This window comes from Oreochromis niloticus, linkage group LG20, assembly GCF_001858045.2.
Source record: "Oreochromis niloticus isolate F11D_XX linkage group LG20, O_niloticus_UMD_NMBU, whole genome shotgun sequence".
Lineage (NCBI taxonomy): Eukaryota > Metazoa > Chordata > Actinopteri > Cichliformes > Cichlidae > Oreochromis > Oreochromis niloticus.
In genome coordinates, this window is record NC_031984.2 from 14,345,946 (window position 1) to 14,358,607 (window position 12,662).

The following is a 12,662-nucleotide window of genomic DNA, read 5'->3' on the forward strand; positions in this document are numbered from 1 at the left end:
TAAATTGAACTGATTACTATTTATACACTATAATTAGAACTGTACTTGAAAATTCGTTTTAGAGATTTATTATGAGGGAATTCATGGTCAGGTCAAAATGGACCTGAACCATAGCATGACGGCATAGAAACATCAATATGAAACATTTAAAGAGTTAAATGTTTACATACTGTTTCATACTTGGACGATGCAGCTATATTCTTCTGGGGGGAATCGGTGACGTATGAGTATGTATGTAAAGCTGGATGCTGAATGATTGGTTGATTGTTTAAATCCCAGCAGGTTTGGGTGGTTCCTCCTTATGGAAAACAGAGAAGCGACTGGAAGCTATTCACTCATTCATTCATCTCACTGCAGCCCAGCACTACGGTACTACAGCTACTCTGTTGCGTTGTGAGCACTAACGGCATTAGCTAGCAAGCAACTGCTAAAATGACACGATTGAAGCGTTCAACGTGAAGTGGATGTCCAAAATGTGAAGCTCTGCCTGCATTTTTATGAACCTGGATCAGCGGGGAATCCGACAATCATCATCATCAGTGGTGCAGCAACAGCAGCAACGGAGGTGGTGGCTTCTTTTTAGTAAGGTAAGACCTGGATCGTCAATAAAAGCTGAAGCTAATTTCAGATTGGCTGCATTAATGCGACTTAGTCGATATTTAACGCTAAATAGCCTAAGGAGGATATGGTAGCCGATATCAACAGTCTTTAATGACACACCGGACAGATAAGCAGACTATGATAGACACAGCGTTAGCTTAAGTTAGCAGCTAACTACTGACCTTAGCCAGCTGCTAGTCGGCTAATTGGTGGTGCTGATGCTGAGCTAACCAGGCTAACGATGAAGCTAAGGCAGGCTAAAGCTGCTTGTTTTAGAGACTAGCTTTTAATAAGTCTAATAAAAATTCATACTGTTCACAGATCGAATTTGGACTGCATTTAATTAAATCAGATTTGTATAGCAAAAACGATTCCAAAAACGTAGGAAGTGAAGGCTGAGATAAATTTGCAAAAAATATATTAAAAAAATAAAGATGGGTACTTTGAACAGTTTAAAGTCGATTAAAACATTTCAGAGGATTAATCACACACACACTACACTTGGTAACATCTCAAATGTGCATTTAATATTTATCTATAATATAAAATGAGTCATAAATGATAACATAAATGAATTATAAAATAAAGGGCAGGAGTATTTCCAGCTCCTTTAACATCCTGTGGAAAGGCTACTTCAGCTTCTTGAATCATACCTAATGAAAGCAGCATCAAATTGCTTTATTTCTGCTTTGTGGAGAAATAATGAGAATCAAACAACCTGAGAGGCTTTCCTGTTTCATAAACCAATATAATTTCTGAGACATTTTCCAGTGCATAACCTATTACTGTCACGTAAACAAATAAAAATGTAAATAAAAACTTGTTATGATAAATGCAGGTGGACCCAGGAAGCAGAACGCACGGAGGCAGAGTTGCAGTGAAGACAGTTTATTTACAGTGAGGGGGGGGGGGGGGGTATTTACAAGGACAACATATATACAACGGTGTATGAATGGGGACGTGGAGCCAGGACGTGCTGGTGACGAAAACACACATAGGTAGTGCACTCGATCTAAAAAAAAGGAGAGGGACGAGAATTAGGAGGGTCTTGCCTGTTAACCGAGAAAAGCTTAAAACTTTACAGAGAGTTGGAGAGCTTACTTGGCACTGTTTAAAGCCCAGAACCTCCAGGCGAGGCAAAACAGTCGAGGCAAAATCCTAGGGAGGAAACAAAACTGCTTACAGTCACCAAAAAGTAATCCAAGGGCTCCAACAGGCAGGGGCAGAATTTCAGCTCTCCAAAAATGCCAATACTCCAACACTAGTCTTCTGTCAGGTAGCTCCTAAAGAACACTTCTGAAGAAAGCATCTGATGAGTAACAGGTGTGCCAGGTTCAGTGACTCACTGCCCCGCCTACCTATACAAAAAGGGAGGCACCAAAAACACATACAGACAAAAACACCACATAACCAAAATCCAACTCCTAACAAAACTAAGCTTCCAGGCACCCTTGGCTTTAAAATAAGTATCCAAGTCAGCACTTGCGCAGCAAATGTTTCAATAATTATAGCTATTTGTAGATCAGAAAAAGAGTCTTACAGCTACACTAGTGTGGTGAAGGTGCCTGGACGTTTGCACAATATGACTGCAATGTAGCTGATCTAGTGGTATTTAAGTAAGATCATAATAATATGGCATTGAATCACTCAATACAATCTTCAAAAGTCAACCATCACAAACATACTGTGTGAAGGAGTCATGAGTGGCAGAGAATTCTGTGAGCATGGGGAAAACATGTAAGACAGTCAGATAGCGATGAGGTACATAGCTGGAGTGAAAGATGGGTTCAAGGTGGGAGTGTGATTATATCAGAGATAAGCTCTAAAAACCTTCTTGTTTCTAGTGGTGACAGACAGATTGACAGCTTAGGTCAGATAGGAGTCTTCGTGGTCTAATGTTGCATATGGCAGTGTGATTTGGGAGAGGTGAAGGTATGATCTGGAGAGAAGAGGAATGAAAGACAAATACCTGTCAACTCATCAATACTGCTGCTCAACCATCCAAAGTAAGTACATAGTATACAAGAGCGGCGAAGAGGACAGTGCAGGCAGAGTGGAGTCAGGGGTAACTTGTGAAAGGATAACCACAAAAGTGAAAGCGAGGCTTTACAAGATGGTAATCAGACCTCCTGTGACATAAGGTTTGCAGATGGTAGCACTAATAAAAAAAACAGAAGCCAGAGCTGGAGGTTGAAGATGTTAAGATATTCATCGAGAGTGACCAGAATGGACAGGATTTGAAATCAAATCAGAGGGTCAGCTCAGGTTGAGCAGTTTGAAGACAAAGTTAGAGAGGCAAACTGTGATGATTGGTCATATGTAGGTGGATAGTGGATATATTAGGCAAAGGATGGTGAATATGGAGCTGCCAGGCAGAATGAAAAGAGGAAGAGCTCAGAGGAGGTTCATGGATATAGTGAAGAAAGAAGAAGAAGAATTTTAGTGCGTTTTGCACAGCTATGGGTTGTATTACAGAGTTTCTTTTGTATTGTCCACCACATAGTTGCGATCAGATCTCTAAAAACACAGTTTTTTCTGGAAGTGTAGGTGCATTTGATGACACTTGCTGTGATGTTTAAACAAAACGTAATTTTTTTTATATGATTTGTTTTTAAACATTAATTGTTTGCATGTTTGTGTGCATGCTGTCTATAGGATCATGTGGTGGGCCTGGCCGTTCCTGCCTGCTCTGGTGCTTCTCTCAGAGCTCTCTGTGGTGAGAGTCCAGACGGCACCGTGCCAAACCTGTAAAAAACTCACTGAGAGTTTCATTAAGGTAGTCCTTGTATCCAAAGAAACTGTCAATGCATGCTTGTCTTCTTTGAGCAGGTTTAAAACCTTAACTTTTATTCTTTCTAGGGCTTGGAAAGAACAGCCAATAAGAACTTTGGGGGAGGAAATACTGCCTGGGAGGAGGAGAAGCTGGCTAAATATGCAACCAGGTAAGACTAAATTTTTGTTGGAGTACCTAGCAAACACCTGCTCATATATTCACTTTGTCTAATACAACTAGTTCCAACTTTTTGCTAAATTAAATTCACATAATAACTTATATTACTAGACATCATGCCCTCTGCATATTTGTATGATAGTTTTGGTAAATATTTGCCGAAAATCTTCTCCCGGAAAAGGTGGGGTTAAATCATATTTAAGGGGTAGGGTGTTCTTACTTCATGACTATGTTGCTGTCTTTGTCCAAACTTGTCGTGTTCCAGTGAAACTCGCCTACTAGAGATAGTAGAATCTGCTTGTGAGAAAACAGATTTTGAATGTAACAGACTGCTGGAGCAGATAGAGGACCAAGTGGAGACATGGTGGTTCCACAGGTAAATTTTTCTCAGCAGCTTCTATGTTTTGTTTGTATGAAAACTGCTTTCATGCATGAACTTTTGTTAAATTGAGATGAATCGGAGCAGCAGGAAAAGGTCTTCTGACGCACATCTTAAAATGTAATTTAGAAGAATGAGTTGCCTGTAGAGTGTGTAGGAGGCACCATCAGTTTCTTCTGTGTAATTGGGTTATGCTGATGTGTTTTGTCATGCCCGTGTCTTAACTTCCTTACTGATGTGATCTGTACATTATACAGACAGCAGGAAGCACCAGACCTGTTTGAGTGGCTGTGTATAGGGGAGCTGAGACTCTGCTGTCCACCTGGACACTTTGGACCTGACTGCAAAGGTGTGGCTTTAAACACAAGCTGCCTTATGTCAACACTGACGACCTAGTCGGTCCAAAAAATATCAAAAATGCGTGAAACTCAGTGATGATCATCAGAATCATGCTAATTGAAAGTCTAGGTTTAAAGTGTAGCGCTGATATCCTGCTTATCCCATACAGAGTGTCCATCTGGACCTGGTGGTATATGTGGAGGTCTGGGCCGCTGTGAAGGGGAGGGTACTCGCCTTGGAGATGGAGAGTGTGTCTGTGATCCTGGGTACTCAGGCCATCTTTGCCAAAGCTGTGCTGATGGTTACTACAGAGAGAAAAGCTCCAATAACAGCATAGCAGCCTGTGCAGGTGCCACAGATTCAGATAATGGTTTCCACACTGTTAAATCCTGCCTGGGGTCATCTAAACTTGACCCTCACCCTGTGACTGTGTCTTTCATCCTTTGTAGCCTGCTACCACTCATGCAAGAAATGCTCGGGGCCGCAGGACTACAAATGTCTCGACTGCAAACCCGGCTGGATCCTTCATGACAACAAATGTGTTGGTGAGTTTGTGGCTTTAGAGTTCACTCAATAGCAATTCAGTGATTCGGTGCCAGCTTTCTGTCGTTTGACATGGCTTGTATGTCTCTTAGACATTGATGAATGCGGTACAGAGCTGGCTCGTTGCCCTTCTAACACCTACTGTCACAACACAGATGGATCATATGAATGCAGAGGTATGCTCTTTTCTCTAGTTACCATTTTCATTTTCCTGGACCTTATTAAATCATGCATATTTTGTGCTGCTGCTGTAATAAGAGGCAGGTTTTTAGTTACATCTGGAGAATATGCGATAATACAGTTTCAGTAGTAGCTAAGTCTCATCACAAAATGTGAGTGGTGTTATTGTATGCTACTTCTCACAGTTCAAGGAATGTTTAAATCAAACTGCATAAAGACATGGACTCATTGGCCACTTAATTAGTTATACTTTGCTCTTAACGAGTTGGACCCCCTTTTGCCTTCAAATCTGCCTTAATTTTTCATGTCAAAAAGTCAACAAGTTCCATAAAACGTTCATCAGATATTTTGGTCCATATTCTCACGCTAGCATCATGCAGTCGCTGTAGATTTGTCAGATTAAAATGACTGATGGGAATCTCACATTCCACCACATTCCATAGTTGCTCTTTTGGGTTGATGCCTGTGGAGGCCATTTGAGTACAGTGAACTCACTGACGTGTTAGTAACATCGTGCTTTATCCTGCTGAAACGATGCTCGATGCTCAGGCCCAAAGTGATCCATGAAAATATTCCCCTTGCCATTACACCACCAGCAGCCTGAACCAGTGGTACAAGGCAGCATAGATCCATGTTTTCATGCTGTTTATGCCACATTCTGGTCCTTGCATCCAAATGTCACAGCAAAAATTGAGTCTCATCAGACCAGGCAGCCTTTTTCTAATCTTCTGTTGACCAACTTTGTGGTCAGCAGAAGCGTGTGGATTGCAGTCTGGATTTTCTTTTGCTGCTGTACACATCTGGTTCAAGCTCTGATGTGTTGGGAGTTCAGAGATGGTTGTAATTAGTGGGTATTTGAGTGACTTGTTAGCTTCCTTTCAGCTTAAAGTATTCCAGCCATTGTCCTCTGACTTTTGGCATCAGCAAGACATTTTCATCCAGAGAACTGTCACTCATATTTTCTCTTCTCTTGGACCATTCTTTGTAAACCCTGTGTAGGAAGATGCTAGTAGATCAGTAGTTTCTAAAGTACTCATAGCCAGGCTGGCTTCAGCATCCATGCCACATTCAAAGTCACTTAAATCACCTTTCATCTCCATTCTAATGCTTGGGTTGAACTTGTTTGCATGCTTGAAATGAGTCGCTGCCATGTAATTGGTAGAGATTTGTGTTCATAAGCAGTTAAACGGGTGTACCTAATATCGTGGCTGGTGACTGTACCATGCAAACGCATCTCAATTTGAATATGAAATGCAAAACAGTTGAGTCCAATTACTGGTTACTTGTTGTTTCTCTTTAGGTGGTGTAGGACAGAGTTCTTCTTCCACAAAGGAATTTGTGGGATTCCCAAAGAGTTACAATTGTAATATTGTAATTGTAATTTATTTGATCTAACCTCACTTGTTGACTTCAAGTTATTTTAATCAGTAATATTTGTGGTTTGTTTTAAGTAGTAAGAAAAAACTGAAAAAAGGGCAAAGATATTTATCAAGTATGGTAACAAAGCCTCATTACTTTTATAGTAAAAGGACTTGATAAATGTGCATTGGTGTTCCTGGTTAAAAAAATCTTTATTATAGCAATATGTAATGCTGACCACTGCACTTCTGGCGTATGCAGGATGTGACCAGGCATGTGTGGGCTGCATGGGTAGTGGTCCTGCCCGCTGTAAAAAATGTGCACGTGGCTACAGATTGAAGGGAGCAAAGTGTCTTGGTATGTATATACAAACTGGCTACTGAACCTCAATATCAGTTTCCTTTTCTCTTTTCCTGATGTGTTTAAACTGGTTTTCTTTGTGTCCTCTTACAGATATAGATGAATGTAGTGAACGTGCCATAGCATGCCCGGGACTCAATGAGGCCTGCATAAATGAGGAGGGCTCCTTCCACTGTGACTGTGCTAATGGCTTTATCAGAAGAGACAGCATCTGTGTTGAAAATAAACCTCCTGGTAAGAAAAAGCCATAAGGAATATGCAAACACACACATGCAGTGTACAGCTTCTCAGACCTCTTGGTTTCTTTTCCTTTTCCCTCTTCAGCTGGCCCAGAGAAGGGACTCTTTGACGATATGACAGATGATGAGGTCCTTGTACTGCAACAGATGTTCTTTGGAGTGGTAATCTGTGCCCTAGCCACCCTTGCTGCCAAGGGTGACATGGTCTTCACAGCTATTTTCATTGGAGGTGTGGCTGCTATGGCTGGTTACTGGCTGACCGAGAAGGGAGACTACATGCTGGACGGATTTCTGAAGGGACGCTAGACTGCATTGGACCGTAGCTTGATTAAAAAGACCGGCCAATTTGGGTAAATAGGAATCAGTTTGAGGCAAGAAACTAGCTTTGCAATGCTAGACTTTCAGGGATTTACTTGTGACTGGGGAATTAATTTAAAGGGCGTGGGTTAATTTATGTGTATGAGTGACATCACATGGGAAGAAGTGAGAACTTGAAGAACATGAAGCCGTGAATCTTTAAGAGGAGTAACGAAGCATCACTGCACTGATAGAAAGGAACTGATCTTACTTCCCTACCTCAGCTGTGTTGGGAACAAGGGTGACATAAAGACCACTACTGATTGTGAAAATCTTATGCATTTTGAATATGATGTCTGGTCTTTGTCTCTCTTGAAAAGATTTTTTTCATCTACTCTATTCATGATGTCCATCTGCGTTTTCACCATTTCAGCTCCCCCTCCCTCCCATAGTTTGAATGGCACATGAGTTGAGTGTGTCGGGTTACTAATGCACTTGAACTTACTGCTGTGGAACATTGGGTAGGATGGAGACGTCACAATTTCCCAAACCCCTCCCCCCCCAGTGAAGCACTCATAAAACTCTGGGATATTTACATTAAGAACAGCCATTTATTTATGTTCACAGAATAACTTTTTACCTCTTTGTCCCAGAATAATTCTTTGTAATAATAATGCATGATAATAGGATTGGAAATGAAAGATACAGCACCCTATCTATTTATTTGTCCTACTTGGCATGGAAGATAAACTTTTTAATAGCTGCTGGGTCACCAACATTACATATTTAAGTACCAGGATCCTGTTACAGGAAGCGGGTTAAGCCAACAATGCTGAGTTTGTTAACCCTGAGAAACATTTTTTCAGTTCTAGAAATAGTTAACTACTTTTCATTTCCTCATTCAAAAGGCCACTGTTAAAGGTCAGAGCCAAGTACATTATCCTGCAGAAGTCAGAATAAAATCTGTAGCTGTCAACCTGTCTGAACTCTACTGAATGTTACTAAAACAATGGGTGTTTAAATCATTCTAATCTGTATAAAGCTTTAGACACATGATGCTGATTAATGATTACTCGTTTGTCATGTTGTAATCAAGTGAAAATGAGGCGGCAAGGACTTTAAAGGACTCTAAAATGCGATTAAATATATTTTAAAGAGACTTGGTCCACATATTGTTGTTCGGTCATGAAATTTTGTCAACATTTTGAAAGACACAGTTTCTAAAGTTTGGTGTCTGAACCTCAACATAGTTTCCACTGAAAATGGCCCAAACCAGTCTCGCCGGGTGTACCCAGATAGCAGTAGTGACCAGAAGTGGATCCATCAGCAGTGCTGAATAGTCTAACATTTTCTGACTTAATGTAAGAATACAGTAAATTGTGCCTTTTTACCGAGTCATCATTAAGCATAAACAAGCTAAATATAGTTGCAACTAAGTAAATACAACAAGGAACAAATTAAGCTTATTTGTTTCAGTTTTATGTGATAATCTTTATATTCCTCTCTTTTTTTAAATTTCACTGTTATTTTAGCTGTCTGGGAAGAGTTTCTCAGTTTCAGTTTGGACATATCCATAGATTGGGATACCCTTTTTTTTTTTTTTTTTTTTTTTTTTTTTAATGTCATATCTGACAGTTTAAGCAATTTTTATCTACTTATGACACACGCATACTGTCTCACTTTGCAGCATATTTTTACTCTGTGCAAAACTGAAAAATAACTCTAGCAAAAAAAAGACAAGTTATACTGCTGCTTGATTTTCTTTGTGGTGTCTTCTATCATTTGATGATGTACCCAGTGAAGGCAAGCCCTTCACTGGGTACATGCCAGTGCATGTCCTGCAGAACCAGTCAGAAGTGCCGGTATTCTCATAAGGTAACACCTGGAAACAACGGATGAAAATGCTGTGCAGTTCCACATGAATAGGATATTCCATTGTCAGAGTATAACTGATGATTACTTTCTTTTTCTACTCATGCCTGTAACTTGGGGTTATCGTCGTCAGAGTTCAATGAACTTGCGGTAAACTTTAAAGCTAAACAACTCAGAGTTCATTTTAAACTCAGTTTTCTGAACTTCCTGGAACAGGACCCAGCTCTAATCTAGATACAAGCGTTTTGTGTTGCCTTTATTTTGAAGTGATATTTATGTTGTCATATTTTATTAATATTTTCTTTATACGTGTGTGTGTGTGTGTGTGTGTGTGTGTGTGTGTGTGTGTGTGTGTTATCAGCATATATTTTTTTAGAGTTAAATTGTAATTCTGGGAGATACATTAGCATCATGTTGGATTGCCACTGAAGAGAGCGTCACTTTTTATCCGTCCAATTATCTATTTATGTTTATTTTAAATTATACTTATTTTCCGAGTGTGGAATGTTGTCCAGAGTCAAAATTCATTAGCGATGTTTGCATTACAATAAAAATTCTGGCACTCATGTTGTTTTTGTTTATTTATTTATTTGATCTTTGTTAGAGTCTCTGCTCCTACACACATACACAAAACAAGGGGTAAAAGATCTGACATTTCCTGTGATTGCATGTTGCATTATATTTATAAATGACGGAAATCAAGAGTAGTTCATCACTGAGATAAACTCTTGGCACGAGTTAACCTTTATAATAAAAACACATTATCATTGTTATTATGTAGTCATGTTAAAAAGAAAGTCCATACTCTTTCAGTTCTAAGGTTTTATTTACAGGATGTAATGATACAAAATCTGCTCCTTAAATTATGTAAATATAACCTCAGACAAAAAGTAAAGTAAAAATGCAGAAGCTGTTTTTTTTCACTGCAACACCTCGACTCTTCTCTTTTTCAGCCATTCGGTTTATTTGCTGCTGCGCTTGGGATCATTGTCCTTTCACATGACCTGGACTCACCTAAACTTCAGCTGTCAAACGGGTGGCTTCACGTTTGACTTTAGAGTACTTTGACATACAGAAGAGTTCACGCTTGATTCAATAACTGCAAATTGCCTGTGGCTGCAAAACATGGTGCTTGACAGGTGATATGAAGTGTTTGTAGCAATGATGTTTGGTTTTCATGTGGCCACCCTTCCAAACAAGTCATACCTGTTTAGTCTTTTTTTTTTTTATTATTATAGTGTTGTGAACTTTAACATTTAACATGATAACCGAGGTCGGCAGAGCCTTTTTGTTTTTGACAGTTTCTCCTCAGTGTTATGCAGTCGGACCCTGGGGTGAATTTTCTGGAACATCCACTCCTGGAAAGCTTAGTAACTATATTGAGTGCTTTTCACTTTTGAATACTCTTTATGACCATATACTATAATAATAATGGATTGGATTTCATATAGCGCTTTTCAAGGCACCCAAAGCGCTTTACGATGCCACTATTCATTCACTCTCACATTCACACACTGGTGGAGGCAAGCTACTGTTGTAGCCACAGCTGCCCTGGGGCACACTGACATACTGACTGATATACCTCAAATTGTTGCTAATAATCTTGCTGGTTATCAATAAATTAAGAGGAAACAGATCAGCTCACCTAGTGTTGCTTACTTTCTGAATTCCTATGGAAGTAATAAGGGTGTACTAACTTTGTCAAACACTGCTTCTGTATTTTGTCTAAATTTGTGTTTAAATAAATGATGACATTGTATGATATGTTCACATGAGGTTGTATTGACCTGATTTTAAGATTTGCCGAAGACCGGATAGGTTGTTGGGTTTTTTTTTAATAACCTGATACAAAAACTGTGAATTGAAAGAATCCAAATGTAATCCAAAAATGTTTTAAAATTAGTTCCTTTAGTGATCCTACACTGTACATTTGGGATCCCATTTTTCCACCTGACACACATGCTACAGTGAGGCCTGAGTCTGACGTTTTGACCTCCCGGGGAGGTTTGACCTATTTCAGTGTTCCACTCCAGTTGATGGGGTTGAGGCGCAGCAGCTCTCTTTCATTCAGGGCCTCCTGGGAACGTGTTAGTGCTCTGTCCCTCCAGCTCTGCTCCATTAGCTGTTCACAAGCAGAGAAAGAAACAAGAAGGAAAAAAAAAAAAACACCCACACTCAGACACTCACTGTATTTTTGTAACCTGAGAGCATGATGAAACATTTCCAGGGCACTACCGGATGGGGCCATAACCACAAAAGCATTAATAGTGGATATATAATGTATGTGAGGGGCTGTACCCTCTTGTTCTCATCTCTGTACACCGCCATTGCTTTGCTGTGCTGGATCCTTTGCTCTCGTTCACTGGCCAGATCGAGACGGTCTGCTTCTCGGAGAGTCTCTGCTTCCTTTATTTTATTGGCCAGCTGCAGCTTTATTGCTGCACATTTCTCCTCTATTTGTCTCTTCAGCTGCTCTCGCAACTCCTTCCTATGGAGATAAAAAGAGCAGCTTTTCTTTGCCAGAAACAACTCTTGCTGTTGTTTTTCAATATAAAAAGGTCAATGCTATCCTCCACTATTTTACCTGTACTCTTCTCTCTCATTGCTGGTTCCATAGAAGGGTTTTCGCCATACCTGATGATATCTGACACAGCAGCTTTCAGTCATTGTCTTTGAAGTCAGCTCTTCAAAGAAAAGATGGAAATGGAACAAGTGATTCAGTGATAGTGAAATTATTTAGTGCACCTACCTGTAATGCTCTCTTCTCTGCATGATCAGTGTCCTCTGGTGGTTGTGTTGGTGAACATCTGGTGTCTCCAGACTGACGGTGCGTTTATGGACAAATGGTGGGTGTAAAGGGTTCAATCTGGGAATACTCTAAGGAGGATATTTATGGATCAGTTTGTTTTTTTCTTGTTGTTTTTTTTAAAACAATATATTTCTATGATAAACCACACAATTAAGAAATCTCTGCATACCTGATTGCTTTTCCAAAACTGTGCGGAGTCTGAAATTACGGGAAATTTCACGGTTGTATCCAACAGGCAGCGACCTTGCCGGACAGGAGGTGCGCGAGGAATACAGACTGGTGTGGAAGCTATGGAGATGGCTGCTGTGAGGATAAAGAAGTGAACAGAATTAAAGGAGAAACTTTTAAATAAAACCAGTAATGCTTAAAAAAAAGGACAACAAATGGAAAACAAAATCTCTCCTTACGTAGTTTCATCTTATACTTCACACTTCTATTCGCACACCAGAGGAGTCCAATGAAACTTTCAAAGCTTCCAGAGCTCTACTTTTCCTCTTAAAGGTGTAGTTGCCTTAGCATTAAATCAACATGCAACAACACATAAAAAAAAATAAATCCAAATTTAAATATACCGGATTGCTATGTGGTGCTGCCTAGAGATTATACTGACGTACCGATGTATGTGTTGAGTATCTTGCGGTGGCAACAGTTGCCTTGGGAATCAAGTTACACCCTGTCAAAAGAAAGCTACTGAATGGAGTGGTACGCATCAATGCACTCATAAAGAAAGATTAG

The 12,662-nt window shown here is 39.9% G+C and overlaps 2 protein-coding genes across 3 annotated transcripts; one reads left to right on the top strand and one right to left on the bottom strand.

Annotated features, from left to right (window-relative positions):
• The first annotated feature begins 319 nt into the window (after window positions 1-319).
• Window positions 320-9,684, top strand: creld1b (cysteine-rich with EGF-like domains 1b). The gene is made up of 11 exons (XM_005448697.4): window positions 320-587; window positions 3,256-3,376; window positions 3,460-3,542; window positions 3,816-3,926; window positions 4,187-4,278; window positions 4,438-4,617; window positions 4,718-4,813; window positions 4,904-4,987; window positions 6,612-6,707; window positions 6,804-6,944; window positions 7,035-9,684. Exons 2-11 carry the CDS (start codon window positions 3,260-3,262, stop codon window positions 7,253-7,255), a joined length of 1,221 nt encoding a protein of 406 aa, XP_005448754.1. The 5' UTR covers window positions 320-587; window positions 3,256-3,259; the 3' UTR covers window positions 7,256-9,684.
• Window positions 9,433-12,604, bottom strand: LOC102076950 (uncharacterized). 2 transcript variants are annotated; one of them, XM_005448699.4, is made up of 6 exons: window positions 12,335-12,604; window positions 12,097-12,230; window positions 11,868-11,995; window positions 11,703-11,762; window positions 11,417-11,606; window positions 9,433-11,240 (listed from the first exon to the last, which is right to left on the bottom strand). In XM_005448699.4, exons 1-6 carry the CDS (start codon window positions 12,342-12,344, stop codon window positions 11,130-11,132), a joined length of 633 nt encoding a protein of 210 aa, XP_005448756.1. In that variant the 5' UTR covers window positions 12,345-12,604; the 3' UTR covers window positions 9,433-11,129. The 2 variants fall into 2 exon arrangements, with proteins under 2 accessions (XP_005448756.1, XP_005448755.1); XM_005448698.4 differs by having other exon boundaries at window positions 9,433-11,606.
• Window positions 12,605-12,662: the final 58 nt, after the last annotated feature.